Consider the following 27220-nt stretch of genomic DNA (forward strand, 5'->3'; position numbering starts at 1 on the left):
GATCTCATGGTTTGTGGGTTTGAGCCCTGCATCTGGCTCTGCACTAACAGTGGGGAGCCTGCTTGGGCTCCCCATACACACTCACTCTCTTTCAAAATAAAATTAATAAAATACTTAAAAACAAGAATTTGCCACCTGTCAAGTTTGGTGTATTATCAAAGGAGAATATCCACAGTGATATCCACATTGGATATTAAAATGTTCCTCTATTTTCCAACTATACATTTCTGGAAGACCAGATTTTTAAAAATATGCTTCTGCCAAAACAACATATTTGAACAGATTGAAGCTGCTGCTCTGCAGACATTAAAGAAACTTGCAAAATGTAAGACAGTGCCTCTCTTCTAATTATTTACTCATTTATTATTAAATTTTTTTTTAATGTTTACTTTTGAGAGAAAGAGGGAGAGAGAGAGAAAGTGGGAGATGCAGAATCTAAAGTAGGCTCCAGGCTCTGAGCTATCAGCACAGAGCCTGATGCGGGGCTGGAACCCACAAACTATGAGATCATAACCTGAACCGATGTTGGACGCTTAACTGACTGAGCCACCTAGGTACCCCTCTTCTAGTTTTTTAAAATGTATCTATTTTTCATAAAAATATGTTATATATAAACCTGTAACAGTGTTATTGCTGTTATTTGTAAATGGATTAGTATGTGTTTTAAGCATTTTTCAGTTTTAATTTTGATAATGGGAAATATTGATAGTCATGACCAATGTGAACCAAAGGTCTTTGGGATCCTCATATATAGAGGTCTAGAGACCCAGAAGCTTGAGAATTTGGGGGCTGGACCAACTGAGTAGATTGTGAAGCATATCTTGGGAGATGGGAGATGGAATCCTCTATTCAACATGGGAGATTGGATATTGGTGTTTGTAGCTCAGAGCTCAGAACATACACCTATGGTAGAGATACAAATTTCAGAGTAATCATATAGAGATGGTATTCAAAGTCACGGTACTGGGTAGGATGACTTCAGCAGAGACAGTAGATTTTAAAAAAAGAATTATTATTATTATTTTTGAGAGAGAGAGATTGAACAGGGGAGAGGAGCAGAGGGAGAGAGAGAGTCTTATTAATCAGGCTCTGTGCCCATTGTGGAGCCCGACACAGGACTCAGTCCCACAACCCTGGGATCATGACCTGAGCCAAAATCAAGAGTGGGGACTCTCAACTGACTGAGCCAGGTGCCCCTCCCCCTCCAAAAGAAGATTTAAATATTAGAGCACTTCAACATAAATGTTAGACAGGAACTTAGAAAGAATAGCTGTAGTGTAGGAGAAAAGTCAGAAGAATATGGGATCACAGAACATTTTACGAAAGTGAGATAGTCAATTTTGTTGAAAGCTGGGCAAGGTCAAGAAAGAGGATGTGGCAAGCAGCCTTATCATTTCTTGACTGTTGCAGTAGCTTCTTAACTGGTGTTGCTTATGGTTGGGAACCCCTCTACTCAGTCACATGGCAAGAAAGACTGTCTTTCAAAAATAGTGAAATTCTTTCTCTTGGCTGCTTGAAACTCAACATTAGCTCTCTGATACCAACTGGATAGAGTAAATACCCTAACAGTTTTTTCATGAACTGACACCTGTGTTGTTAATGTAACCTGCTACTAACTCTCCGCCACCTATCTCCTACTACCTGTCAACTTTACTTTGAAGCTACTTTGTAAGATGTTGTGTTCTGCTTTTGGGTATTTCGATATCTTTTTTTCCTTTTCCCAGAATTCCTCTCTTCCTTGGTCATCTAAACCTTGTTAACTTTTCCTCTTCATTATTTAAAACCCAATTTAGATAGCACCTTCTTTGGGCAGCTTTTTTTGATTGAAGATTGGTGGCCAAATTTGTTGAATTTGATAATGATTATTCTCATCATTGACTTTAGATTTATTAAACTGTAACAGTAATTATTTGATGTTTTTATGACAGACATACATGCATTCATTAATTGAATATTCAGCACCTGTTTTGTGCTGAGCATTGACTTGAGCACTGGGGATACAACTGTGGCTGACAAATATATAGGTCCCTGCAACATGGAATTTATAATCTAGAAGGTTGAATATATATTTAACATATTTTAATTTAATTTAATTTAATTTATTTTAATTTATTTTATTTTAATTTTATTTTTTAATATATGAATTTATTGTCAAATTGGTTTCCATACAACACCCAGTGCTCATCCCAAAAGATGCCCTCTTCAATACCCATCACCTACCCTCCCCTCCCTCCCACCCCCCATCAACCCTCAGTTTGTTCTCAGTTTTTAAGAGTCTCTTATGCTTTGGCTCTCTCCCACTCTAACCTCTTTTTTTTTTCCTTCCCTCCCCCATGGGTTTCTGTTAAGTTTCTCAGGATCCACATAAGAGTGAACACATATGGTATCTGTCTTTCTCTGTATGGCTTATTTCACTTAGCATCACACTCTCCAGTTCCATCCACGTTGCTACAAAGGGCCATATTTCATTCTTTCTCATTGCCACGTAGTACTCCATTGTGTATATAAACCACAATTTCTTTATCCATTCATCAGTTGATGGACATTTAGGCTCTTTCCACAATTTGGCTATTGTTGAGAGTGCTGCTATAAACATTGGGGTACAAGTGCCCCTATGCATCAGTACTCCTGTATCTCTTGGGTAAATTCCTAGCAGTGCTACTGCTGGGTCCATAGGGTAAGTCTATTTTTAATTTTTTTTTTAATTTTTTTTTTTTTTCAACGTTTATTTGTTTTTGGGACAGAGAGAGACAGAGCATGAATGGGGGAGGGGCAGAGAGAGAGGGAGACACAGAATCAGAAACAGGCTCCAGGCTCTGAGCCATCAGCCCAGAGCCTGACGCGGGGCTCGAACTCACGGACCGCGAGATCGTGACCTGGCTGAAGTCGGACGCTTAACCGACTGCGCCACCCAGGCGCCCCTATTTTTAATTTTTTGAGGAAACTCCACACTGTTTTCCAGAGTGGCTGCACCAGTTTGCATTCCCACCAACAGTGCAAGAGGGTTCCCGTTTCTCCACATCCTCTCCAGCATCTATAGTCTCCTGATTTGTTCATTTTGGCCACTCTGACTGGCGTGAGGTGATAATCTGAGTGTGGTTTTGATTTGTATTTCCCTGATGAGGAGCGACGTTGAGCATCTTTTCATGTGCCTGTTGGCCATCCTGATGTCTTCTTTAAAGAAGTGTCCATCGGGGTGCCTGGGTGGCGCAGTCGGTTAAGCGTCCGACTTCAGCCAGGTCACGATCTCGTGGTCCGTGAGTTCGAGCCCCGCATCAGGCTCTGGGCTGATGGCTCAGAGCCTGGAGCCTGTTTCCGATTCTGTGTCTCCCTCTCTCTGCCCCTCCCCCGTTCATGCTCTGTCTCTATCCCAAAAATAAATAAATGTTGAAAAAAAAAAAATTAAAGAAGTGTCTATTCATGTTTTCTTCCCTTTTCTTCACTGGATTATTTGTTTTTCAGGTGTGGAGTTTGGTGAGCTCTTTATAGATTTTGGATACTAGCCCTTTGTCCAATATGTCATTTGCAAATATCTTTTCCCATTCTGTCAGTTGCCTTTTAGTTTTGTTGATTGTTTCCTTTGCTGTGCAGAAGCTTTTTTATCTTCATGAGGTCCAGTAGTTCATTTTTGCTTTTAATTCCCTTGCCTTTGGGGATGTGTCAAGTAAGAAATTGCTGCGGCTGAGGTCAGAAAGGTCTTTTCCTGCTTTCTCTAGGGTTTTGATGGTTTCCTGTCTCACATTCAGGTCCTTTATCCATTTTGAGTTTATTTTTGTGAATGGTGTAAGAAAGTGGTCTAGTTTCAATCTTCTGCATGGTGCTGTCCAGTTCTCACAGCACCATTTGTTAAAGAGACTGTCTTTTTTCCATTGGATGCTCTTTCCTGCTTTGTCAAAGATTAGTTGGCCATACTTTTGTGGGTCTAGTTCTGGGGTTTCTATTCTATTCCATTGGTCTATGTGTCTGTTTTTGTGCCAATACCATGCTGTCTTGATGATTACAGCTTTGTAGTAGAGGCTAAAGTCTGGGATTGTGATGCCTCCTGCTTTGGTCTTCTTCAAAATTACTTTGGCTATTTGGGGACTTTTGTGGTTCCATATGAATTTTAGGATTGCTTGTTCTAGCTTCAAGAAGAATGCTGGTGCAATTTTGATTGGGATTGCATTGAATGTGTAGATAGCTTTGGGTAGTATTGACATTTTAAGAATATTCTTCTAATCCATGAGCACGGAATGTTTTTCCATTTCTTTATATCTTCTTCAATCTCCTTCATAAGCTTTCTATTGTTTTCAGCATACAGATCTTGTACATCTTTGGTTAGATTTATTCCTAGGTATTTTATGGTTCTTGGTGCAGTTGTGAATGGGATCAGTTTCTTTATTTGTCTTTCTGTTGCTTCTTTATTAGTGTATAAGAATGCAACTGATTTCTGTACATTGATTTTGTATCCTGCAACTTCGCTGAATTCCTGTATCAGTTCTAGCAGACTTTTGGTGGAGTCTATCGGATTTTCCATGTATAATATCATGTCATCTGCAAAAAGTGAGAGCTTGACTTCATCTTTGCCAGTTTTGATGCCTTTGATTTCCTTTTGTTGTCTGATTGCTGATGCTAGCACTTCCAACACTATGTTAAACAACAGCGGTGAGAGTGGATATCCCTTTAACATATTTTATATATTAAAATATATTTTTATTTTATTTATGAAGAGATTAGTGGAAATAGATAAAATATAAATATTTTTGGGCTTTGAAAATATGATAATGATGTGAAACCAATCTATAAATATTCTTATTCTGTAATAGCATTAAGAATCTAGTGACACATGGAACTGTGTTAGATTTTATGCAAAGAAAATTTTGTTGCTCTTTATTCATTGTACTTATTAAGCTTACATGAAATATGAGAATTTCATACAGATGTTAATTTTCCAAGCAGAGGCTTTTTGACCTCTGTCAAGGGATATTGTAGAAGTGATTTTCCTGTTATGCAGATTGTTAGGTTAAATCACTTATTTGATTTCTTTGAGTTTTATGTTGTTTTTTTTAAATTTCGTTTTCCTTTAGCTTCTTTTCTTTGTAATTTTATTTATTTAGACATTGTCGCTCATTAGTAGGTATAAGGAAACCCATTTTATTATAATCTAGTACAAACTTCTCAAGTGTGTTCTTAGCATTAGTCAAGCTGTGTGGGATATTAGAAAATGTTACACAAAGAAAACATTTTTTGACTAAGTTAAACAGAATGAAGTTTTAAATGAATTTAAGTATTTTATTAACTACAGGCCTGTTTGGATCCTTTAGTATGTCAGTATTTATTATGACTCTCTAAGAGTGACTTATAAAATGAGTAGTATTTCACAGAGGTCTTTGACCTGGAAACCCTTTTTGTCATGGAGTGTTTTGTGAAACTATCTGTGGGATACTATGTGAAATGCTGCTTTTAATGATTTGGATTTCACTGTAAAAGATATTCTAATTCATTACTAGGGTTCTCTTTCTTCTTCAGCCTCCTCCCCTCCTTGGATCCAACACTAAATAAAAACCAATCCAAAAATAGATAAATATGATTATATACCATGACTGAGATTCATCCCAGAAGTTAATACTGGCTTAACATTCAGAAATGAGTCACCATGTTTCAACATTTTAATGAACTATTATTTCTATATATATATTTCTTTGCATATATATATGAACAATATATATATATATAGAATATATATATGTATATATATAATATATATATATTATATATATATACCATCAAAGATAGAGAGAAAGCATTTAACATCTATATAAAATGTTTAAGTTTATTTATTCATTTTGAGAGAGAGAGAGACAGCATGAGTGGGGGAGAGTCAGAAAGAGGGGGAGAGAGGGAATCCCAAGCAGGCTCTTCACTGTCAGCACAGAGCTTGATGTGGGGCTTGAACTCACAAAATCATGAGATCATGACCTGAGCCGAAACCAAGAGTCAGACACTTAACTGCCTGAGCCACCCAGGTATCCCTATATAAAATCTTCTGGCAAAGTAAGAATAGAAGGACACTGTCTCAACCTGATAAATTAAGACATCTAAGAAAAATATACATCTCACATTAATGGCAAAATGTTTTTGCAAGGGAACATATTTTTCTAAGATATGCAACTTTGGCCTATTGATTATTTTAAGCTGGTTATTTTTAAGATACTGCAAATACATGAGAAGCTCCACAAACCAAGTAGAAGTTACTCCTTTGCATAGATATTTGTATTTATATATATATATAAATTTCCATTTGTAAGGGTGTCTCTCTTGCTGTACCAGGAAGAAGGGTTGACCCAGTTTCTAGAAACCTACTAATAGAGAAGGTAATGAGTTAATTCTGTATAACAATCTTACCTTGTCTACTGTGCTTTTCCTGGTTACCTCTCATAACTGACTCCCAACATCTTTTGTCTTTGCCTAAAGACAGTATTTAAGTTGATGGCTTCGACCATTTCGGGGAGTTGCTTGGTTTTCCTGAGTTGCTCCTATGTATATAGAAGGTATACATGTTACTAATTTTTTCTCCTGTTATTCTGTCTCATTTCAATTTGATTCTTAGAAAAGCTAGAAGAACCTTGAATGGTTAAGGCAAGTTTTTCCTTCTCAACACTTTTCTCATGATAGGAACAAGAAAAGGATGTCTACTCTTTACTTAGGTTCATCGTACTAGAGGTTTTAGCCATTGCAATAAGGCAAGAATAACCAAAAATCTACTTGAACTAATAAGTGAGTTCAGTAAGTTGGCAGTGTGTGTGTGTGTGTGTGTGTGTGTGTGTGTGTGTGTGTATCTATGCTTTCATTTGATAAATGGCAAGGATGACAGAGTTGTAGTGTAAAGGGGTGTGGGGTGAAGGATAATCATTTCAGTATATGATTTGGAATCAATTGGATATCCATATGGAAAAAAACTAAATATTATCTTTACATTATGTGATGCAAAAATTTAATTACAGGTCAATTATGTATCTAAACATGAAAGATAAAACAATAAAGCTTACATTAGAAGCTAATGTATGAAAACCTGGAGTAGACAAATAATTCTTAAATAGTATACAAAGGTATTAATTATAAAGGAAAAGATGACATTGAAAAGGTTTTAGAAAAGACAAATTATAGAATGGAATGAAACATTTGCAATACAAATGGCCCATGTCTTTTTTTTAATTGTTTTTTAAAGAGTATAATGAAGTGAGGATGTGTTTTAGTTTCTCTGTTAATCCCACTTAAATGGATCCTAGTTTTTTAACATAAGTTATATTTTCATATAAAATAACACAAGGAACCTAGAAATAGTTGACAGTGTATAGAATCAGTGTTGTTGGATGGGCCAACAGGCGTGTCTCATTTGTAGTTCAATACTTGAGCCTTGTGCAGTAGGTGACATAGAATTAGTCTTATGTTTACGGAGTTAATGGATGAATGTTTAATAATTATAAGCAAAGTATGCGTAAAAGAGTAAACAACCTCATGAGGACTAGCCTTTTAAGTTTAAACCTAAAATTACAGTAAGAATTGTAGTTGGACATACAGAACAAAAACACTAACATTTTAGAATATGAAGATGAGGTGCATTTTAGAATGTAGAACATTTACCACACTTATGGAAGCTTATTATGGTAATTATCTTTGCATATTGGCAAGGGTAAGGGGAAGTCTGTTTGGTCTATATGCTATAATGGAGAAGAGAAAATTTCATCTCACAATATAGAATTTTCTAAGCACATAATACTACTTTGGAGAAATGGACTTAGTTGGGACAGTAAATCTACCACTTGTGTTAGCTAAACAGAGCTTGAATTTGGCAAATGGCAGGTATAAGAGTATGGGGTATGTTCTTGGATACTTTCTGAAACGTTAGGTAAGTCTAATATTTGAATGCAAGCATCAGGAATATGATAAGCAAAACGAGTTGGTAATGATTGCATTATTTAAATTTCAACTTTATATTTTTGCAGAGTTCTAAAGTTCTTATTGCTTCAGACAATGGATGAGCAATCACAAGGAATGCAAGGGCCACCTGTTCCCCAGTTCCAGCCACAGGTAATTTGTTCTAATGAAGGCTGATGTGTGTGTGTGTGTGTGTGTGTGTGTGTGTGTGTGTGTGTGTGTACAGAATTACAGTTCCTTTAGGAAATAAAACAGCCCCAAAAATGCTAATTATGAATTTACAAGTTTAGTCAGAATTGTTTATATTTTAAATAGTGTTTTAGAATACTTAGTTCTAATGCACCAACATGTAAAAAAACAAACAAACAAACAAACAAAAAACCCAGCTTTAGATTTTAACTTTAATTGAAGGACCGGTAGGCTTTGTGAGTTAATATTATTAAGCTTAGAGAGAAAAGAACACAAGTGAGGCTGTGCCCAGCTAGTGGGGGTGCCCGTATGTGTGGTGCCTGTCTTTGCTTTGGTGGCTGATCCTGCATTATCCACAGCTGCCTTCCATTATTGCTCCTTTTCTCATGTTCTCTGATTAGTGGTGCGTTTCTCCTTTTAGGTGGTTGCTTGTGTTTCCGTAACATAAAATGAAGTGAAAGAATGTTTCATACAAAGCTTGCCATGAAGCCCAATATGTAATGATATGCTTGAAAGAATACACCCCTCTTTGTAGGGCCCAAATCTCACTTCTGCTGTCATTCATAAAAGCTACATTTCTCAGTTTTGTGTTTGAGGCATTCTAGATTCTAGAGTCTAGTCTCAAATTTACTCTGCTAATCTTATCTCAGTTTTGCTTAGATAGTGATTCTGAAATTGTTGGAAGAATCGATGAATATTCTTTCAAATTTCTGTAGTCATATAGGTTGGTGGGACTTGGGTTAAACAGTTACTTGATGACAGTCCTTCCTCAGAGCCTTTCTTATTCTGCTGTGCACTTGAAATTTCCCAGAGGAGGACATGGGTGTAAGTGTTTTTCACACTTATTTAACTATGGGACTTTTTTATTATATATTTTTAAGTGCATCTATTGACTTCTCCCAGAATCGGTGACTGTGAAACACAGTTTCTGTGAAACACAGTTCAGAAAATTTTGCCAGGACTGCCTTTTCTGCCTCTGTGATTTTGTTCCCTTTGCACCCTCATTTTTCTCGCCAATTTTTCAAATCATGCCTGTTTTTTAAGTACCATCTAAAATGCCATTTCTATCATGAAGCTTTTTCTGATTGTAATATCTTCTCTTGAAAACCTGATGATACATTCTTTGTATGTCTTCTGGTATTTCTGACACCGTTGTATTGTTTTATGTGGACATTTTCTTATCTCTCTGGGGCTACACTCTTGGAGGAAGAGGACTACGCCTTACTTACTTTGGATATGCTGTGGTATTGTACTTCTTCATATGGAGCAGGGCCTCAATAAGAAGATGTCTTTGAAGCCAGTCAGGGACTCCTTCAGATGAAGATGTTTAAATCAGCCCTTTACCTAACAGAAGTTTACATTGCTTTTCTTTGTTATACTTACCTGAATTCTCAGTATTCAAAAAAGAGACCCTTTACCTTAGAGTCAGGCCGCTATTTTTATTTCTTTATTTTTAAGTTTTTATGTAAATTCCAACTAGTTAATATACAGTGTCCAGTATTTTAATTTCAGGATGGTTGTTTTTTAAGATCTGTCTGTATTTTCTGCTATGGTGATAAATTATCAAGCTTGTAATTAGCACCTTCTAACTATCAGGTATACACACGTTAGCGCCGATTTTACACACATAGGCGAACACTATTATTTCATAGTCTTGTTGTTTCTAGTGGAGATGATAAAAGGAGCCCCTCTAAAAATTAGGCAGTTCTTGTTACGATTCTGAAATCCACAGTTGGGAACAGCCCTAAGTTTCAAAGGGGGGAGAAAAAAAGCACTTTCATTTTTGCCTCCCACTGACTCACCGACCGGGAAAGGTCGGAGTGGCAGTAGGAGGCAAAAATGAAAGTAATTATTTTCCTCTGAGACACGAAGCTGCCACACAGCATAAATTTCAAGATTATATATGTGGTTCTGCATCTCTTTTCACACTGTTCCTTTCGCTTATGCCTCCTGCTGCTGCTCCTGTGAGGGTGGACCTCTCTCCCTGTTGGAAACAGGCAAGTGTCATCCCAGGTTCTAGCTGCCTGTGGCAAGTGGGGGAAGGGAGAAGGATTCCTCCCCTCCCCCCCCTTCAGACCGATGGTGTGAGATCATGAAAGAAAGATTACCTGACAAGAGCTTATAGGTGTTATTGCTTATTAAATCTTTGAAAAATGTTCCCACTCTTGGTATCATTATTATTTTCAAGCGCTGGGAAAGGACAGTGTCTGCTAGGGGTTGACGACCTTCTTTTGTTTTGTTCCACACCATTGGCCTGAATAAGGGGGGTGATATGGCAACATATGGTTAGCCAAGTGACTTCTTTCACTTTTGTAATGCTAATATCAGTCTGGACATAAACAGAAATCTGGGGAAGTCAGCTTTCTAAGTGTCAAATACCAATTATGCCCTGTTATAATGATGAGTGATGTATATTCCTGGCATATCTTTCCTTTCCTTGTTCTGAGATGAATAACCCCACAATATGAATATATGGTCTCATTTGTAGTATAGGGGTTTTTGTTGTTGTTGAAGTTTTAGATTGTGAGATTTATTATCCTTTAAAATGTGCTTTTGCACTACTATGATTCTCTTGAACTTAGAGAAAAATTTTTTCTGTCAGCTTTCATTTTTTCCCTTCCCTTCATTTCCTTCCTTCTTTCCTTCTTTGATTCCTTCCACGAAAGCCTAGAAGATACTGCAAGGATATTTTAACTAGATTCTAATTTATATATTCTCATTGCTTTAGAACTGTTGTTTGTGGAACAATGGATTTAGCTTAATTAAAAAAAAATACAGACTGTGTATAAGATGGTGATAGATAAATGGTAAAATGTTTATTTTCTACTATGAGACTAATTTTAAACAATGGAAGTTTACAACTAACATTTTGTGAGTGTTTTGATTTATCGTCATTATTTGAAGAGGGCTATGGTACATTCACATTCTTATCATAAATTTAAATACAAAACAATTATAATCAGTATAATACTAACGATTTCTGGTAGTGATTAGAAGGAGAATTAATTTTTTAAATTAATTTATTTATTTTGAGATATAGAGAGAGTGCACTTGCACATGCACGCTAGTGGAGGAGGGGCAGAGAGGGAGAGAATCGCAAGCAGGCTCCCCACTGTCAGCATGCCCCCCAACATGGGGCTCAAACTCATGAACTGTGAGATCATGACCTGAGCCGAAACCAAAAGTTGGATGCTTAACTGACTGAGCCACTCAGGCACCCCAGAAAGAAGATTAATTTTAATTGTAATAATCTTCAGGGCTTAGATTATAATTATTTTTTGCAAATTTGTAGATATCTAGTGTTAACGCTTTTGCTACTTGTGAAAGAGGGAAAGTATCCCACATCTGCAGGTAGAAAAATAGACTGTCCTTATTTAGCTTGGAAGGTATGAGAATCTTGCCTTGCTGTTTTCCAATCCAAGCAGAAAGGTAGACTGACCATTCCTTTAAGCTTCATTGCAGCCGAATCCAGAGTCCACTTGTGCTTTCGCATCTCTGTGAAAGGAGTGTGAAGCGGTGAGGTTTGCCTTGTAGCATGTCAGGCTAGTAACCCAGGTGTGTTGTGGGCCAGAGCGAAGCAGCCCCCGGTGAACTCTATTGCGTGGATAGGATTTTTGGTCACGATAACTGTATTACCTTACCTTCTCTCTCTCTCTCTCTCTCTCTCTCTCTCTTTTTATAATTTTTTTTAAGTTCATTTATTTTGAGAGAGAGAGTATGAATAGAGTAGGGGGAGAGAGAGAGGGAGAGAGAATTCCAAGCAGTCTCTGCACAGAGCCTGCACAGAGCCCCACATGGGTCCTGAACTCATAAACTGTGAGATCACAACCTAAGCTGAGCTCAAGAGTCGGATGCTTAACTGACTGAGCTACCCAGGCGCCCCTCTTCTCTTCTCTTTAACTTATTTTTACAGAATTACTTTCTTTATGAAATAAGGGTCATCATTTAGCTTGCTTCTTTTGATAAATCGATTTTGCCAAGGTACTTGTCATATAGCATTGAGCAGAGCTTTTATTTTGGGGAGTCTTTATACAAGTTTAGATGTAATGGTCTTCTTTTAACAAGTTTAGTTCATTGAATAACTTTATTAATAAAGGTACAGGAGAATGAGCAGCTGCTGTTTTGAGGAAAGAAGACTCTTGCTATACATAGTTTAAGTTCATGAGCATGAACCTCAAGTAACTCTTAATTCTATATCAGCAGCCATATCCTTTTAATGCCTTTGCTTCCCAGTCTCCTCAGTGACTACTTCCTAGTTTTTCTTCCTCAGCCCCCAACACTTTTCCCTCCATCCTCAGTCTCAGCTAATGCCCTTGCTTCCTACTTCACTTAAAAAAAAAAACAAAAAAAAAAAACCGGAAACAATCAGAAGAGAACACTCACAGACCCCTACCATGGATATCCTCCTCCCAGAATTTGTACTCCTGTGATCTGCCTTTTCCTTTTCAGATGCAGGAGCCACACTGTTCTCAAAGGCCAGTCCTCCCATGAGCACCAGATCCCATCTCCATCCCCTCCTTATTTCAGCTTCCTCTACTGAGTCCTTTCTATTACATACTAAGGTGCTGTTATTCTTTCCATCAAACAACAAACCAAACCAAACAAACTCAAAAAACAGCATTTGAAGTCCTCCCTCTCTCCAGCTGTTGACCTATTTCTCTGCTGCCTTTTATTGCAAAATTCCTAGAAAGATTTATTTGTAGTTTTGTCTCTCCTTTCACTCTCTGAAGTGTACTCCAATTAAGCTTTCTCCCTGACCATGCCACCCTACACTGCCCTTGCCAGGATCGCACTTCCCATGTTGCTCGGTCCAGCTGTGGGTTCTTCGGCCTCATCTTCCTCACTTACCAGCTGCATTTGGTAGAGTTGGCCATACTTTCTTCTTTGAAGCCTGTTCATTGCTTAGCTTCCAAGAACTTTGTTTTTCTCATGCCTTAGTGGTCTCCTTTGCTGATTTCTCCTCCCCTCCTGAACCTCTTAACAAATCAGGACTCTAACTATGATCTATATGCTGTTGACTCTCAGATTTACATCTCAACCCAGACCTCTGTCCTGAATTCCAAACTCTTGTATCCGCTTGCACACTTGACATCAGATTTGCATGTCTGAATTCATGTCTGAATCTGAACTCCAAATATTCCTCCTAAAACTGTTCTCTACAGTCTTCTCTGTCACAATTAGTGGCAAGTCCATCCTTTCAGTTGCTAGGCTAAAGCTTTTAGGGACATTCCTGACTCCCTCCAATGCCTTGTCTTCTATCTAATCCCATAAGCTCTAGCTTTAAATATATTTAGAATCGGAATACTTCTTACCCTATGTCACCACTCTGGTCAAAGTTAATTTTTCACAGACCTTATTGTGAATGGCTTCCCAGTTGGTCTCTGCTTCTGCCCTTGCCTCCTTTCACTGTACTCTCAACACAGAAGCCATTACAAAAGTATACAAAATTTAAATATAAAATATAACATTGTAGTCAAATCCTGTCCGTTTAAAACCTTCTAGTAGTTTCTCATCAGCTCGTTCATTCATCTTCTTCAAGTACATATTTGAATATCACCTGCTTTGATCATTCAATGAAAATTAAAATTTCACGCCAACCCAGTATGCCTTCACTGCCATATTTTTCTCCGTAGAATTTATAACCTTACTGCTTTTTATTTTGTTCGTTCCCGTTGTTTTCTTAGAGTATAAACTTTATCCCTAGTCTCCAGAATGGTACCCAGAGTGCATAGTCGACATTAAGTAAATGTTTGTTGAAAGAATATAAACTTGGTGTCAAATCAATCAGTTCTCTTTTTAAGCACCACCTTTTTGAATATGAATATTAAAATATACAAATATCTACAGAATTTCTCTTTCATTGTACAAGTAACCGCCTACACCCCTCATTTCTTACTGAACGCTTTTTTTTCACCTCCTTATTTTAACTGGAGCGTTATCTCTTTCCCCCATGGACACTGCTTCCCCTGTCACCCTCTCACGTGGAGGCTACTTGTTCTCTAATAACCATACCATAATGATTAGGAGGTAGCAACAGCAGCCTTCTCCATCCACAGTACCTCTTTCTGATCACGACTCCTTTTTCTTAGGGGTAGGAAAGGGTGAAGCCTGCTGTACTGAGGCTTCTGCTCCCTGTCTAAAGGATTGTCACCTTTCTGATAGCTCTTATCTTTTTCTCAGGAGAGCAGGTGATGAGGACATTACCTCTCACATGATTGAAAACCTGACCACCCAGCTTGCTGTCTTACCACCTTCATCCCACTTTTGTCCGGGGTGCTGGTATGGCTGCTACTGTTGGTATCTACCGATTAGTGAGTTCTTAAAATGCACCTACTGTGTGCTAAGTCTTTTGAATACACTGCTTCATTTATTTCTGACAGATAACATACAAAACGTTGTTTTTCACACACTACAAGTAAGGGACTGAGGCTCAGACCAATGAACTGACCCGGGGTTGTCTGACTCCAAGCCAGTGATTCTTTAGCTTTCATGGAGAAAGCTCCTCGTGCATTTCCTGGCCAGTTGGATCCTAATCACCATGACTCTTGATATTTTTCTAGGTACCTCAAGTACCTAGTCTTCAAAATGAACTTTGTTATATTCTGCCCAAGGTTGCACTTTTGGTTGTGATTATTACCACCATCCATCTAGTTGCCCAAATTACAAAGAAGGGAATCTCATACATTATGTCTAGGCAATTACCATGTTCTCTTGGTTTTATTTCCTAAAAACTATCTGATCTGCTAACTCTCTGCATCCTGACTGTACTACTCTAGTTTACCTTTTTCCTGGATTATTTCCAAAACTTTGTAACTGAGCTCTTTACCTTTCATTTTATCATTTCTAGTTCATTCTGTACATTGCAGCATGAGTTATCCTTTTAAAGTGTACATTTCCTTATATCACACTCCTTAAAAGGCTGCTTTTTATTGCTGTTAGATGAATTTTTGCATTTCCTTATATGACTTAGAAGGTCTTGCATCACATGGTCTCTTAGTTCTCTCACTGAATTTTGTGTCTTTACTTATTTTGGACTCAGATTCAGTCATATCTTGCTTATACTATGCTATCTTTCATCTCTAAATCTAAGATAAGATAGTAAGGCAATGGTATTCAAGGATATTTAGTCACTAATGGAACATAATGAGCATAAAGCCTCATTATAATGTTGTATAAACTACATTTCATGATAGAGATAATACAGATAGTGTTATAGTAGAGGAAGTGTATAATTTGGAAGACAACAAAAAGATAACTCTCAGAAAAATAATGATGATTGGGTAATTCCTTACACTAATATGCTTCCAGCAAATAAGATTATACTTTGAAAAGACATATGCACCCCTGTGTTTATTGCAGCATTGTTTACAATAGCCAAGATATGAAAACAACCCAAGTGTTCACTGATAGGTGAATGGATAAAGAAGATAAGGTATCATCTTGCCATTTAAAACAACGTGGATGGGTACTATAGGGTATTACGCTAAATGAAATAAGTTAGAGGAAGACAAATACCATATGGTTTAACTTGTATGTGGAATCTAAAAAACAAAACAAATGGACGAATAAAAAAAGAGACTCTTAAATATGAAGAACAAACTGGTGGTTGCAGAGGGGAGGTAGAAGGGGGGGGGGACAAACTAGGTGAAGGAGATTAAGTACTAACTTCTACGTATAAAATAAGTATGTCACAGAGGTGAAAAGTACAGAATATGGTGACAGATGGTGGCTATACTTACTGTGATGAGCACTGAGTAATATATAGAATTGTTGAATTAATGTCTTATAAACCTGAAACTAATATAACATTGTATATCAGTTATACTTCAGTTATAAAAAAAGAATGTATTATCTCAGCATCCCAGTGTTCACATTTGTGGGTCATATTTTATGTTAGTGATAGTAGGATAATTTCTACCCAATGATGTTTGTTGGATAAATGAATTAATCTCTAAATGAAAGTTAATTTAATTTATACCTCTTCAGCTAAATATTTTTTTAATGTTTATTTATTTTGAGAGAGAGAGAGAGAAAACACGAGCAGGCAAGGGACAGAGAAAGAGGGAGAGAGAATCCTAGGCAAGCATTCTCTGTGCTGTGAGTTCAGAGCCCAACGCGGGGCTCCATCTCAAGAGCTGTGAGATCATGACCTGAGCTGAAATCAAGAGTCAGACGCTTAACCAACTTAACAGCACCCCCGAGCTAAATATTAATCAAGCTATATTATGTTAATATTATATCATATAGATTTTAGTTACTTTAGAATTCTTTTAGGAAAAACCTACATTGTAATAGAGAATAATAAGAAAGCTGTCAAATGAGAAGTGTCATTTCAAAATATTTAAAGTTTGGTTGGGTTTTGAATTTTGATTGTTCATATATACATACTTAGAGGTAAGTGTTCCTCAAATTTTAAAGGAAATACCTTGAGAAAGTTAGATGATTAAAAAAAATGCGAATACAGTAAAGATTCTTTCATCTGCTATCTTGGAAATTTCTGTTTGAACAGTCTGTTCAGAGTGATGTGGTCAAAGATGAAGCCAACATTAATTAAAATAGTTTCCCAATGTATTTGGAACTGCATTAGATTAATAATTATAGTGATGAGAACCATTCCATTTTTGAGGGTGTATTTGATATTTGGAAATACTGCAAAATTGCTTGGAGCCAAGTATTTATATTTACTTGGTGAAAAAAGTAAATAGTCTTGGTATTCTTCTTTTGACCAAAATGAGATATCTTATCTTCTAAAATGAGACCAATAATTTTCATATGATTCACAAACTGATTACTATTCTAAAGGAAGAATTTCAAACCTAGTAAAGTATTGGAAGCCTTCCTGGAGTAAGTCTGTATGTGATCATGGCACCTGTTTTGAAGGGCAACATTGAATGTATGGATTCTATTATGTTTGTTAGAATTTGGTCATATTACTTCCAGGGAAGAGGCAGAGTAGGAGGACCTTAAACCTACCTTGTCCCATGGTTACAGCTAGATAACACTCAGGTCAGTGTAAATACCCAGAAAACAACCCAAAGACTGGCAGAACAAACTCTACAACTAAATGTAGAGAAGAGGCCACATCCAATAGGTCAGGAAGGGCAGAGATGCAGTGGGTCTGGCTGGGAAAGGGAGGGAGCACAGGGGTGGAGGGGGTGAGAAACAGACTATCACACTGGGGAGCCTGCAAGGCGAAGATGAATCCCGATAGCATTTGGCATTGAAAGTTAGAGCGCCATATTTGGTGAGCTCTTTCAACCAGCAGAACTTAAAGCCTAGAACTTTAAAAATCAGCCCGCTCAGCTCTGAGAGAGCCCAGAGGGCATAGGGAGCTGAGTCCCCACCCTTAGAGAGACTGAACCACAGATGGCCCTTGGAGATACAGCCTAGAAGCAGCAGTTTGAAAAATGCCTGGGTTATATGGGAGGGAGAGTTATTTACTAAACTCAGAGTTCCCTGAGGGACTTCTCCAGGAACAAAGGATCTGGCAGTTACCTTGTCCCTCCCCTGCCCCCCAGCATAAACACACAGCTACCTGCAGGAAGCACGCAGCACCAGCATTCACAACCTAACTTGCTTACACCTTCCCCCATCCCCTCAGCTAGACCTGCCTCAGTCAAGGTGCAGTGGATTCCCTCCCCTAGATGACCTGTGCAAACCTTGCCAACACTGGATCTCCCAACTGCGAGCTTTGTGGGACCTCAGTCCCATTGCCGGCAGTGGTGGCTCGTGACCTCCTACAGGGAACACAGGCACTGTGTTAAAACTGCATCTCCCACCCACGTATACTTTGTGGAAGGGCCCTGTGGCCCAGGTCTCTGATGGCTACTCCTCCCCTGTGGAGGAAGACCAGGGCCAGCACCACCTTTTTATTTTTTTTTCTTTTTTTTTTTTTTTTCAACGTTTATTTATTTTTGGGACAGAGAGAGACAGAGCATGAACGGGGGAGGGGCAGAGAGAGAGGGAGACACAGAATCGGAAACTGGCTCCAGGCTCTGAGCCATCAGCCCAGAAGCACCACCTTTTTAAAAGTGCACGTCCCACCCACTACTTTCAAGTGTAAGAGACACAGCTGACGTTCCTAAAACACAGAAACGGACACAAAAGTTTAGGCAAAATCAAGTGACAGAGGAATATGTCCCAAATGAAAGAACAGGACAAAATCACAGCAAGAGACCTAAGTAAAATGGAGATAAGTAATGTGCCTGATAGAGAATTTAAGATAATGATCATAAAGCTACTCACTGACTTGAGAAAAGAGTGGAAAACATCAGTGAGATCTTTAACACAGATATAAAAAAGAACCAGTCAGAGATGAAGAACACAATCATTGAAATTAAAAATATACTAGATGGAGTAAATAACAGGCTAGAAGAATCAGAAGAATGATTCAGCCACCTGGAGGACAGAGTAATGGAAAGTAATCAAGCTAGCAAGTGAGAGAATAATTATTACACAAAATGAGAATAGACTTGGGGAACTCAGTGACTACTTCAAGCATGATAACATTCATATTATAGGGATCCCAGAAAAAAGAAGAGAGAGAAAAGGGGGCAGAAAATGTATTTGAAGAAATAATAGCTGAAAACTTCCCAAATTAGGAGAAGGAAACAGAAATTCAGATCCAGGAGGCACAGAGATCCCCCAATGAAATCAACCCAGAGGTCCACTTCAAGACAAATAGTAATTAAAATGGCAAAAAGCACTAATAAAGAAAGATTTTTAAAAGTAGAAAAAGAAAACAGTTACTTATAAGGAAAACTGCATAAGGCTATCATTGGATTTTTCAACTGAAACTTTTTAGGCCAGGAGGGAGTGGCATGACACATTGAAAGTGCTGAAAGGACAATAATCTGCAGCCAAAAATACTCTCTATTCAGCAAGGCTGTCATTTAGAATAGAAGGAGAGATACAAAGTTCCCAAGCAAACAAAAGTTAGAGGAGTTCATGACCACCAATCCAGCCCTACCAGAAATATTAAAGGGGAGGGGCGCCTGGGTGGCTCAGTCGGTTAAGCGGCCAACTTCGGCTCAGGTCATGATCTTGCGGTCCGTGAGTTCGAGCCCCGCGTCGGGCTCTGTGCTGACAGCTCGGAGCCTGGAGCTTGTTTTGGATTCTGTGTCTCCCTCTCTCTGACCCTCCCCCGTTCATGCTCTGTCTCTCTCTGTCTCAAAAATAAATAAGCGTTAAAAAAAAATTAAAAAAAGAAATATTAAAGGGGAATCTGAGTGGAAAGGAAAGACCTTAAGTAAGAGTAAGAAAAATAGGAAGCACAAAACCAGTAGAAATAAGTTTATCTGTAAAAGTTAGTCAGTCGAGGGACTCACAAAATAAAAGTAAAGTATGACCCCATATACCTAAAACATGGGGAGGAGAGACATAAAGAAGGGGTTCAAACTTAAGTGACTGTCATCTTAAGATAGGCTTCTTATGCACAAGATGTTATATACATAACTGAATGGTAACCGCAGATCAAAAACCAGTAGTAGATATGGAAAAAATAGAGAAAGGAATCCAAGTATATCACTAAAGAAAGCCATCTTAACCGCACTAGAAGAGAGGAAGGGAAGAAAGGAACAGAGAAGATACACACGCACACACACACACACACACACACACACACACACACACAAACAAAAAACAAAGAACAAAATAACAACAAATATCTACCTGTCAATAATTACTTTGAATGTAAATGGACTAAGTGCTTTAATCAAAAGACACAGGGTGATGGAATGGATAAAAAACCAAACAAACAAAAAAAAAACAACATAAGACCCATTTATATGCTCCTTACAAGAGATTCACTTCAGACTTAAAGACACATGCAAATTGAAAATGAGGGGATGGAGAAACATTTATCATGCACATTGATGTGAAAGGAAAGCTGGGGTAGAAATACATTAGGTAAATTGACTTTAAAACAAAGACTATAACAAGAGATGAAGAAGGACAGTCATATAATCATTAAGAGGATAATCACAAAAAGATGTAACAATTGTAAACATTTATGCCCCCAACAAGAGAACACCCAAATAGATAAGATAGTTAATAACAAATATAAAGGAACTAATTGATAGTAATACAATAATAGTAGGGGACTTTTACACACCACTTACATAAATGGACAGATCATCTAAATAGAAAATCAATAAGGAAAGAGTGGCTTTGACACACTGGACCAGATGTATTTAATAGATATATTCAGAACATTCTCCTGAAAGAGCTGAATACACATTCTTTTCAAATCTATTTGGAACATTGTTAAGAATAGATCACATATTAGGTGACAAAAGAAGTCTCAACAATTTCAAAAAAGATTGAAGTTATACCATGTATCTTTTTTTAAAAAAATTTTTAATGTTTATTTTTGAGAGAGAGAGAGAGAGAGAGAGAGAGAGAGCGAGAGCGAGCACGAGCAGGGGAAGGGTAAAGAGAGACGGAGACACAGAATCTGAAGCAGGCTTCAGGCTCTGAGCTGTCAGTACAGAACCCGATGTGGGGCTCAAGCTCATGAACCCATGAGATCATGACATGAGCTGAAGTTGAACACTTAACTGACTGAGCCACCCAGGCACCCCATACCATTCATCTTTTCTGACCACAGTTCAATGAAACTAGAAATCAATCAGAAGAAAAAATCTGGAAAGAACAGAAATACATGGAGGTTAAATAACATGCTACTAACAACTGAATGGGTCAACTGAGAAATCAAGGAGGAAATAAAAAAATACGTGGAGACAAATGAAAATGAAAACACAACAGTCCAAAAAGTTTGGGATGCAGCAAAAGTGGTTGTTAACAGAGGCAAGTTTATACCATTGCAGGGTTACTTCAGAAGGCAAGAAAAATTTCAGATAAATAACCTTACACCTAAAGGATCTAGAAAAAGAAGAATAAGCAAAACCCAAATCCAGTAAAAGGAAGGAAGTAATAAAGATAAAGCAGTTATAAATGATATAGAAACTAAAGTAAACAAACAAACAAAAAACAGTAGAACAGATCAATGAAACCATCAGAGCCGGTTCTTGAAATGATCAACAAAATTGATAAACCTCAAGCTAGCCTCCTCAAAAAATAAAAAAACAACAGCAAGAGAGGACTCAAACACAATGAGAAATGGAAGGGAGAAATAACAACTGACAACACACAAATTCAAAGGATTGTAAGAGAATATTATGAAAAATTCTGTGCCAACAAATGGCACAATCTAGAAGAAATCGATAAATTCCTAGAACTTATAACCTACCAAAACAGGAAACAGGAAGAAATAGAAAATTTAAGCAGATCGATTGCTAGCAAAGAAATTGAATCAATAATTGAAAACTCCCAACAAACAAAGTCCAGGACCAAACAGCTTCACTGGTGAATTCTACCAAACATTTAAAGAAGAGTTAATACCTATTCTTCTCAAACTATTCCAAAAAAGTAGAAGGGAAAGGAAAACTTCCAAATTTATTCTATGAGGCCAGCATTACCCTGATTCTAAAACCACATAAGGACACAACAAAAAAACAGAACTATAGGTCAATATTCTGATAAACATAAATGCAGAATTCTTCAACAATATATTAGAAACCGAAATCCAACAATACATTAAAAAAATAATTCACCACCATCAAGTGGATTTATACCTAGGATGGAAGGGTGGTTCAGTATTTGCAAATCAATCAGTGTGATACATCCCATCAATAAGAGAAAGTTTAAAAACTAATGATTTCAATAGATGTAGACAAAGCATTTGACAAGGTACAACATCCATTCATGATAAAAAACCTCAACAAAGCAGATTTATAGGGAAACCAGATAGACCTTTAATAAAGGCCTTATATGAAAAACCCACAGTGAACATCATGCTCGTTGGTGAAAAAGAGAACTTTTTCCCATAGGTTGGGAACAAGACAACACTCCCACCACTTTTATTCAACAGTCCTGGAAGTCATAGCTCAGCAGTCAGACAAGAGAAAAGAATGAAGGCCACCCAAATTGGTAAGAAGTAAAGCTTACCATATACAGACGGCATGATATTATATATAGTAAACTCTAAAGATTCCACCAAAAAACTCTTAGAACTGATAAATGAATTCACTAAGCTCTCAGGATACAAAACTATGTGCGGAAATCCATTGCATTTCTGTACACTAATAATGAGGCAGCAGAAAAGAAATTAAGAAAACAATCCCATTTACAGTTGCACTAAAAATGATAAAATACCTATGAATAATCTTAACCAAAGAGGTGAATGACCTGTACTGTGAAAGTATTAAACATAGATGAAAGAAATTGAAGATGACACCAAGAAATGGAAAAGCATTCCATGTTCATGGATTGGAAGAACAAATATTTTTTTAAATATTTATACTACATCTACAGACTTAATGTAATCTCTATCAAAATACCAATAGCATTTTTCACAGAAGTTTTCACAAACAATCCTAAAATTTGTATGAACCACAAAAGACCTTGAATACCCAAAGAAATCTTGAAAAAGAAAAACAAAACTGGCAGCATTACTGTTCCAGACTTCAAATCATATTACAAGTATGTAGTAATCAAAACAGTATGGTACGGGCACAAAAATAGACACATGGGTCAATGGAAAAGAATAGAAAACCCAGAAATAACTCTCCAGTTATACGGTCAGTTGATCTTCAACAATGGAGGCAAGAACATGCAATTGAAAATAGACAGTGTCTTCAACAAATGGTGCTGAGAAAACTGGACAGCATCATACAGAAGAATGAAACTGTTCAATTTTCTTACACCATACATAAAAATAAAGTCAAAATGGATTAAGGGCCTAAATGTGAGACCTGAAGCTGTTAAAATCCTAGAAGAGGCCATAGACAGTAAGTTGTGTAGCAACATTTTTCTAGATATGTCTCCTGAGACTAGGGAAACAAAAGCAAAAATAAACTATTGGGACTGTATCAAAATAAAAACCTGCAAGCAACAGAAACAACCAACAAAAAAATGATTTCACTCATATGTGGTTTTTAAGAAACAAAACAAATGAACAAAGGGGAAAAAAAGAGACAAACCAAAAAGCAGACTCTTAACTATGGAGAACAGATGGTTATCAGAGAGGAGGGCAGGTGGGGGATGGGTAGAATAGGTGAAAGGGATTAAGAGTACACTGAACTTGATAAGCGAGTAATATATGAAATCATTGAACCACTGTATTGTGCATCTGAAAGGAATATAACATTGTTAAGTACACTGGAATTAAAATTCAGTCATAGTATTTACCTTTAGGATATCTTTATATTTTGTCTTCCTTTGTATCACTATTATGTGAATATTATGACTTTTTTATATGACTGGTTATGTTTCAAACAGCTTTCTCAGTAAGTATTCATAAAGCAAATATTTCTTATATTTAGAAATTTTGATAAGTACCTCTTTTATCAGCCACATTTATATAGAATAAATTTAATTATGCATCATTTTTTTTTCTTTCTTGACTGGATCTCATTAAGTATAGATCAAGGGGATGTAGATCAAGGGAGAACAAGGGGATGGAGGAGGAGTTTCTCAGAGAGTTATGATAGGGTGTCCAATGGAGGGTGTGGGGGATACCCGAAATCACTTCAACACGAACTTCCAGAATCAATAAATGGGAGAGATTGAACAGTGAATTCGATTGCCCAGAGTGAATGTATGAAGGGAGAAGTGAGGACCAAGAATGAACCCTGTGGAATACCAGCATTTATCTGTGGAGTTGCTAGAAGGAAATAGAACGACTGGCTCTTCAGTGTGGTGGTTGAGAGCGTGAGCTCTGAAGACAGTTACTGAAATGAATTCTTGGATCTCCTACTTTCTAGCTATGTGATGGAGAGCAAGTTATTTAACATCTATAAACCTTACTCTTTTTTATCAATAAATGAGAAGAATAATGTATTTTACTTCATGAAGTTGATTTGGAGCTTTCTTTCAGTATGGTGCTTAGCACGTAGCACTATGATGATGATGACGGTGACGACGATGACCATGACTATGACAGTGGCAATTTCTGCCAATAATTACTCGGCCTGCACATTCCTTTACTCATTGCTTGTTTGTATATCACATTATATCCTTAATTACATTTTTATTGCCTATCTTCTGCCCAAATTGCCTGTCCTTTCACCTTGTTTATCCCAGTAAATGGCATCAAGATCCATCTACACACTCATGCCAAAATTGTATGCTTTATTCTTGATTTCCTTCTGTCCCTCACTTCTCATATTCAGTTCACCAGCAATTCCTTTGTACGTCAAGATCATATCCTGATTCCATCTGCTGTCTGTATCTCACTATAACTCCCAGGTCCAGTCCATTACCTATGTCCACTTTCCCTACTTCCTCTCTAGCTTTACTTCTTCCCTTCCTCTCTGATTCCTTCTCCATGCAGCACTGTGAGTTATTTCTGTAAAATGTATAGTGGATCAGAGCACATGCTTCCCACGTAAACCCCAAGCACCTCACCCTTGCTGTCAGAGCACTATGTGATTTTGTCAGTGCTTACCTCTTGGACGTCTTTCCTTACCATTGTGCCCCTTGTTCTCTGTATTCCAGCTACACTGGCTTTTTCCCTTTTCACACCAAGATCATTCTTAAGACATTTTCTCCAGCTGTTTTTTCTGCTCTTTCCTTCTGGTCTTTTAATTTCAATGTAAATTACTTCATCAGTCAGACTTCAATGTAAAGTCACTTCATCAGTCAGATCATCCCTAAATTACCCAATCTAAGATAACCATCCACTCATTTTCCATTTTATCACTGTATTGTATTTCTCTGCATAGTACTTAAGTACGCAGAATAAATATTAGATACTATCGTGTATTTGTTTACTTTTTATTGTTTTGTATTATGTATTTGTATTATTTTGTATTGTGTATTTGTCTGTCTGTTTCTCTCAGTGAGAGACTTTTCCTTGCCATATTTTATTTTACCAGGTATGGCTGGTGGTGCTCATGGGAGGAGTGGGGCGATGGGAGCCTCTTTGTCATTAATTAACTATTCTGCTCATGATAAGGTGGGGGAGATAGTATTTTTGGTTACATAATTTAGATACAGTAATTATTATGCTAGGTAGTATAACAAATGATGATTAAATGATATAAATACCAGGGTATTTTAAGTGTTTAACTAGATAATTAGTTATATTTGGTCACTCATTTTTCTTTTGTTATAGTGAATTTCCTCCTTTGATAAAAAGCCAGCTGTAATGATTAATGGTATATTGTTCAAACTGGTACAACTCTCCAACACTTAGTATCTTTAGGAATAGGTTACTCTTGAGATAGTTCAAGAAATCTTCAGGCGATAATTTTTGAATCATTAGATTTTGCCAGCACGTGTGCTATTTTTGTGTGTGTTGTTTTGCTGTTTTTTGTTTTGGTTTTCAATGAGGTTTGTAGAAAGTTTGTAGAAAATAGTATTTGAAAGAATTATATTAAATATCATTAATAGGCTATTCCAGTTTGAGTAATTTGATGATGAGTAATATCATCTTCAAGATCCTAGCATGAACTTTATTGCTAAACAAAATTGATGGGGATTTTGAAGTTTTGTTACTCTTAAATTTTAGAGAAATCCAATAATATTCATATAAAATATAAAGTAATTTATTAATTTGAATAATTGGTAATATGAAAACCATCAGTAAGAGATAAATTTTCAATAATAATGAAAACCTTATTAATGGTGTTAAATATAGTTAATACTGGCTTGTATATTAGCCCATTGATAACAATACCATTAGGAATTATCAGGATATAATTTGCTCTCTGAGGAGTTTACCGAGTTCATGCTGTGACTCTTCTAATTTCCCTAGAGAGAATTGTCATACTAATGTTATCCTGAATTATCGTATTGCTCATTAAATGTCCTTGCCTTCAGGGGCACCTGGATGGCTCAGTCAGTTAAGCATCTGACTTCAGATCACGTCATGATCTCACATTTTGTGAGTTCAAGCCCCGTTGCTGGACTCTGTGCTGACAGCTTGGACCCTGGAGCCTGCCTCAGATTCTGTGTCTCCCTCTCTCTCTCTGCCCGTCCCTGCTGGTTCTCTCTCTCTCTCTTTCTCTCTCAAAATATAAATAAACATTAAAAAGGTGTCCTTGCCTTCAAATTTAAAGCAAATGAAATCAATTTAGTCTTAGGAAATCTTTGTTTAAAGAGTCTGCTGCACCTGTGAGAATAAGAACCACTGGCACAGCAGAATGAATTTTATTTTAAAAGTTTTATGTGAAGGAAGCAGTAAACACAGACTGACATGTAGAAGTTAATCCCAATTAGTTAGCAAGATCTGGTGTTATGTGATTAGAGTGCATTCAAATCAACAAGAGATGCATTAATAAGAAACCAGAACATTTAAGGTGTTATATAAAGCTTCATTCATTCCCAGATTTGATCTCTTAATTGTTGTCTGTAATTTTGAATATTTATTTTTTGTTTCTGAGATTTCTGGATACTTTTTATATAATATATCATCTTAGTATGTAGATTGAGAAATGTTATGAGGCTAAACAATAATTTACCACAAAAGTATAATATAAATGCTTCCAAGAACAGTTTTAAATATGCCTTAAGAGTTATGGGTGTCTTTTAGTTAGTAATTAAGAGAGAAAATAGTATTGAGAAATAACACATATAGGCTTATAGTTATGTTGTCCATGTTAATTAGTTACGTTTTAGGACTTCTTCCCAACAATTCATCTGTTTGAAAATACTTAGACACAGGGTATGCAGGCTTTATTTCAGTAATTGCAGAAGATACTTTGTGCTGAATTAGCCATGCCCTTTCTGAGTTTTCTTTTGTCATGAAGCCAAGCAGTTTTAAACTCCTGGGGTTTATGGGCTTTGAACCAGTTATTCTCCTCTTTAGTGTGCCTGCGATCTTAAACTTTAAGCATGTTCTAACCAGATAACCAAATTGCAAACATGATTTTATGTATTAAATGCCCTCCCCCCAATAATTATTGAAAAGACATTGGGCAGAGTAAACTATATAGTTAGATACACTGTACTGTCACCTAAGTAGCCTTATACCCAAAGGGTTGGGCAATCTTCATTTGTGAATCAGGAGGATAATCCACATGATAAACGAGGTATCCCAGTTGGAAGGCAG

At 37.0% G+C, this 27220-nt stretch overlaps 1 protein-coding gene across 2 annotated transcripts in view; it reads left to right on the forward strand.

Annotated features, from left to right (window-relative positions):
* NEK7 (NIMA related kinase 7) overlaps positions 1-27220 on the forward strand; it is a 162769-nt gene that overhangs the window by 55707 nt on the left and 79842 nt on the right. For both annotated transcript variants that reach the window (XM_047840327.1, XM_047840326.1), the window contains exon 2: positions 7986-8070. In XM_047840327.1, coding sequence (XP_047696283.1) covers positions 8014-8070 — 57 coding nt within the window. In that variant the 5' untranslated portion in view covers positions 7986-8013. The remainder of the gene's footprint in view (positions 1-7985; positions 8071-27220) is intronic.

This window comes from Prionailurus viverrinus, chromosome F1, assembly GCF_022837055.1.
Source record: "Prionailurus viverrinus isolate Anna chromosome F1, UM_Priviv_1.0, whole genome shotgun sequence".
Taxonomy (NCBI): Eukaryota; Metazoa; Chordata; class Mammalia; order Carnivora; family Felidae; genus Prionailurus; species Prionailurus viverrinus.